This window comes from Nicotiana sylvestris, chromosome 3, assembly GCF_000393655.2.
Source record: "Nicotiana sylvestris chromosome 3, ASM39365v2, whole genome shotgun sequence".
Lineage (NCBI taxonomy): Eukaryota > Viridiplantae > Streptophyta > Magnoliopsida > Solanales > Solanaceae > Nicotiana > Nicotiana sylvestris.
The window spans coordinates 64,123,297-64,128,321 of NC_091059.1; the positions used below are offsets into that span (position 1 = coordinate 64,123,297).

General features: G+C 33.5%; 2 protein-coding genes across 2 annotated transcripts; both read left to right on the forward strand.

Moving 5' to 3' along the window:
* The first annotated feature begins 2,380 nt into the window (after positions 1–2,380).
* On the forward strand, positions 2,381–3,541 carry LOC138887464 (uncharacterized). Its single transcript, XM_070169219.1, has 3 exons — positions 2,381–2,467; positions 2,573–2,773; positions 2,897–3,541. Exons 1-3 carry the CDS (start codon positions 2,381–2,383, stop codon positions 3,539–3,541), a joined length of 933 nt encoding a protein of 310 aa, XP_070025320.1.
* Positions 3,542–4,158: 617 nt separating this feature from the next.
* LOC138887465 (uncharacterized) lies at positions 4,159–4,638 on the forward strand. Its single transcript, XM_070169220.1, has one exon. The coding sequence runs from the start codon at positions 4,159–4,161 to the stop codon at positions 4,636–4,638; it is 480 nt and encodes a 159-aa protein (XP_070025321.1).
* The last annotated feature ends 387 nt before the right edge of the window (positions 4,639–5,025 follow it).

Below are 5,025 nucleotides of genomic sequence, written 5' to 3' on the forward strand. Positions count from 1 at the left end.
CAAGAAAAAGGCCAAAAAATCACTTATTTTGGACCGGAGGGAGTACTATTTCTTCGGTAAAATTTACCTATAAAATATTTCCTCATTAAATAAATTTTCTCGAATAAACGGAAAAAAATAATTGTGCAATATCACTTAATTAACATTCCTGCTGCTATATATTTCCATGCTATAACAGAATCCTTACATAAAAGGAGCCAATAAAAATCTAAAAAGATATCTTCTTACGTTTTTGCTAAAAAAATCAGCTTTCATAATGATTTTGGTAATAAATGTACCACTAGCACCAAATGACCTAATGTAGGAAGCAGTAATCTTTTAGGCCTTAGGAACAAAAAAAAACATATATAAACTAGTTACATGTTCTCGAAAATAAATATTGACATTTATAAGTTCTTCTTGTATATTGTATACTTTCTAGCCTAATTCTAGGCTCCTTTTGAATCAGTGCAATAGCAAACTCTGTATTTAATTATATTGACATTTTTAAAAATTCTCCAATTCCAAGCTTGCTATGTATAGTATAGATCATTGCAATTCCCTGTAAACACTATCTCCTTTTGGTCTTAATAATTTCTTCCCATTGAATACTCTCTTTGATGCCCTTTTCAGCAAATTAAATAGGTGTACCTGAGTTTCTAATCTCCCTTGATCACATAAACTGCATATCCCATTTTCCACTAGGATCTGTAATTTGGTGAGCCTCTCCTTCGTTAATAACTCGTCTTGGTTCGCTAACCAGATCTATATATGATAAACCTTTGCTTTAATTTGGCTGCAACATATAAAACTTGCCTCCTGCAGTTTTTGGCTGTGTTCTTCAATCAAAACACAGGATTACTTTCTTCTAATAGTTATAAAATGGGATTGTTACACAAATAGCCGGCTAGATTCAATGTTTATATTTTCTTTATACATTAATTATACATGGTTGTACATATGTCATATATAAATTATGCATATATTATATATCTACAGACTTTTTTTATTTTAACAATTTAGGTAGGCGGCTATTTTACTTAAATCTTCTTATAATAAAAAAATTGATAGAGCTGTTCTTTTATAATAAATATACATTGTTAAATATTTATACAATAATGCTTTCATCTTATTCCATTTTTGTACAATAAATGTACATTGTTGAATAATTATATAATAATTTTTTCCTGATATTTCATACAATAAATGCGTTTATGAAAGTCATTTGAAAGTTTATATATGATATAATACTAGTCTGTCTAATAATGATATCTTGTTATTTCGGATCTATTGTTATGTAAGTTATTTGCAAGTCGTATATATTGTATAATTTTGGTTAGGGGTGTACATAGGTCGGGTTGATTCGGATTTTACAATTACCAAACCAAATCAATTGTGTCGGGTTATTAAATCTAAAGACCAAACCAAACCAATAAAACTCAGGCTTTTCAATCTCGATTTTTCTCGGGTTTTCGAGTTTTTTCGAGGGGTTTTCCGGTAAAATCTTCGTAGAATAAAACATATAACTTGTGCTCAAAATATTTCTTTAATCCTAGTAAGATACAACTAAATAAAGCATTTTTCAAGAAAATAATACAAAATATGAGATGTGTCATGGCATTATCCTAAAATATTCAATAATAAAGACAATAAAATTATGTAATATAAATATGGTTAATTAAAAAGCCTTAATAAAAATAAACATAATCTAAAAGTACTAAGTTATGTTAAAATTAGTGGACTAATAAGAAAGTATTAAGATCATGACTAAACGCTAAAGAAAAAATAAAAATAGGTTATGCATTTTTATCTAAATTATTACAAAACAAAAAATAGATATTCAATACATTCCCGTTCGTAGTATTGAATTGAACGTCTTTTGTTGGCATTAGTATTGATTTGATTTTGGTTTGGGCTTTTGTTAGCATTATTTAATTTACTAATATTAATGGCTATAAAACTTATTGGAACATTCAAAAGTTCTAAGTCCAACATTGAAATAATACCTTAAAAGATAAAATTATGATTTTTTTTGAAGAAATGTTTATAAATTACATCACAATAAGTATATTTATATATTAAATATATCTAAAATTTCTATATATGTAATGTCGGGTTGGTTTGGTTTCGGTTTGATTTTCTTTAGTTAAAACCAAACCAAACCAATTATGGTCGGATTTTTTTTCCAACACCAAACCAAACTATAGTCGAATTTTTTTTCGATTTGACTCGGATTATCGGGTTGATGTGATTTGTCAGTTTTCTTTGTATACCCCTAAATTTGGTATAGTAATGATATGATATAATTATATATAGTTGGTGCGGATAGTGTGACTTTGCTATTTTGCGCCAACCCCACCGGAAAATGTTGCGAGGCCGGCCTCGACGACATGCAATTACCATGGATCTGAGAGATTTAGCAGCGAAGGAAGTAGATAGAGAACCAACTAAGAAATTAGAAGAAAAAGCTAAGAAAACCAATGGAACAGTAACGGACAAACCAATGGAACAGTGGCCAGCTTTAGCAAAAGGAGCTAAAACACCATCGTTGATTGCATGAGGTTCAAATTCATCTCAATCGGAACCTAACAAGAGTGTTACTGCTGTAATTGATGAATCTAAGAGGAGTGAAGCTGGAAAAGGTATGGGAGATACTGATGCTCAAAGGAAATTGGAGATCCATGCTTTGGCAAATGCAACGATGAAATGGAAGAGTTTATTTGCTGAGAATAAAATGGTAACTCGAGGTATGAATTTACAGTATATTGCTCCTACGATTAAGAATGGAGTTAAGGTAGCTAAATTAGACAAAGAGGTTGTGGAGCGAGCTACTGAAAAATGGAGAATGGTTGTGATTGTGTATGTAGTGGGTGAAACTCCTACTATTGCTGCGTTTGAAAGATTTGTCTCATTCTAGTGGAAATTTGCTGCAAAACCATCAATATACTGTCATAATGATGTGTATTTTGTGATTAAATTTGACACAATAGAGGATAGAGATGTTGTGCTTTATTCAGGGTCATACATGATAAATAGCAAGCTTGTGGTTGTTAAGGTGTGGACTGTGAATTTTGATTTTGAAAATGAGGTATTGAAAACCATACCATTATGGATTCAATTGCCTAAGCTACCACTTAATTGCTGGGAGGATAATTCATTAAGTAGAATTGGGAGTACTCTGGGAATACCTATATATGCAGATGCATGTACTACTAGAGTTGAACGTATTTTATATGCTCGAATTCTAGTGGAAATGGATGTGACTAAGCCACTTCCAAAACAGATTATGGTGGAAGATCCCAATGGCAGGGAGTTTGAGGAGAATGTTTGGTATGATTGGATGCCCCAGTATTGCACTAAATGTCTTCAATTGGGACATGTTTGCCAAGAACCACAGAAGGAAGAAACAAAGCAAAGAGAAAGAGATCAAAAGCCACAACAGTTTTGGAGGAGGAAAGGGCAAGTGGAAGAGAAGCAGGACAAAGAAGCTGCTCCACAAGTTATAAAGCAGGATGACAAACAAAAAGGAATAGAGCAGACACAGAAAGAATTTTCACCATAAAGGCAGGATGATGATGAAGGCTGGCAGATAGTGAAGAATAAATCTATAGCAAAGAACTCAAAATATGGGGGGATAAGTGTGGGGGTAAGTATAGCAAATGGAAGTAGTACACCAGATCCTTCAAACTCAATGCTGATAAGTTTGGGGTCTAGTAGTAAGAACAGATGGGATGTGATGCAGGAGACTGATGATCCATTCATATCTAGATGAAGATAGTAGCATGGAATGTTAGAGGATTGAATAAAGTATATAAGCAAAAAGAAATAAAGAAATATATTAGAGACAATAAGGTAGGCTTAATAGCTATTATTGAGCACAAGGTGAAGCAACATATGGCAGGGAAAATCATACAAAAAATTGCAAAGAACTGGAAATGGAATGACAACTATGTAGCTAGTACTAAAGGAAGAATATGGGTAGTATGGGATTCAGGAATAGTGGAGTTTATACAGCATAGTTACTCTGAGCAGATGATCACAGGGAAGATTGTATTAATGGAGAGCAAGGAAGAATTTTGGTTCTCAATAATATATGGTCTGTATACTATTGAACAAAGGAAGAACATGTGGGAGGAGTTAACACAGTTGCATAGGGAGCTAAAGGAACCTTAGATTGCAATGGGAGATTATAATGCAATACAAAGTTGGGAAGATAGGTACAATGGGAATCTTGTTATGGAAGCAGAGATAAGGGATTTTACTGATTTCTTAGACAACACAGGAATGACAGAACTCAGATATGTTGGGAGGGAGTTTACATGGACAAATAGTCATGTCCATAGCAAAATAGACAAAGCACTAGTAAATGATGGATGGATGATGAGTATGAGGCAATTAGAGGTGGTGGTGCAGGACCCTTTATTTTCTGACCATACACCTTTGTGTCTTTGTTTTGAGCAGGAACATCAGAATAATCCCAAGCCTTTCAAATTTTTCAACAACCTAGCTGAGCTCAAGGAGTTTGAAGGCATTGTCAAAATAACATGGGAGATGAACATACAAGGATCAATAATGAAAAGAGTCTGGTTGAAGCTTAAAAGATTGAAGCATCTGCATAAAGAGGAGTATAGCACAATCATGAGAAGATTACACTCATAAGGGGGAGCTACAGAGAATTCAGGTGCAAATGAGAGACCCAAACCATTCAGAGGCTTTGAAGAATGATGAAAAGGATCTACAAGAAAAGCTAGAAAAATGGAGTACAATTGAGGAGAGTATACTGAAACAGAAGCCTAGGATCCAATGGCTGAGGCTAGGGGATTCAAATTCAACTTTCTTTCATGCTAGTATAAAGAACAAGAATGCTCAAAAGAAAATTACAAAGCTAGTCACCCAAGCAGGTCTGCATACACAGAATCAGGAGGAAGTACAGCAGAAAATCATTTAGTTCTATCAGAAACTCTTAGGAGCAGCTGCAGAGGAGATTCCAGCTATTGAACCAGATGTGATGAAGAAAGGAAGCATACTGACAAGAGCACAACAAGC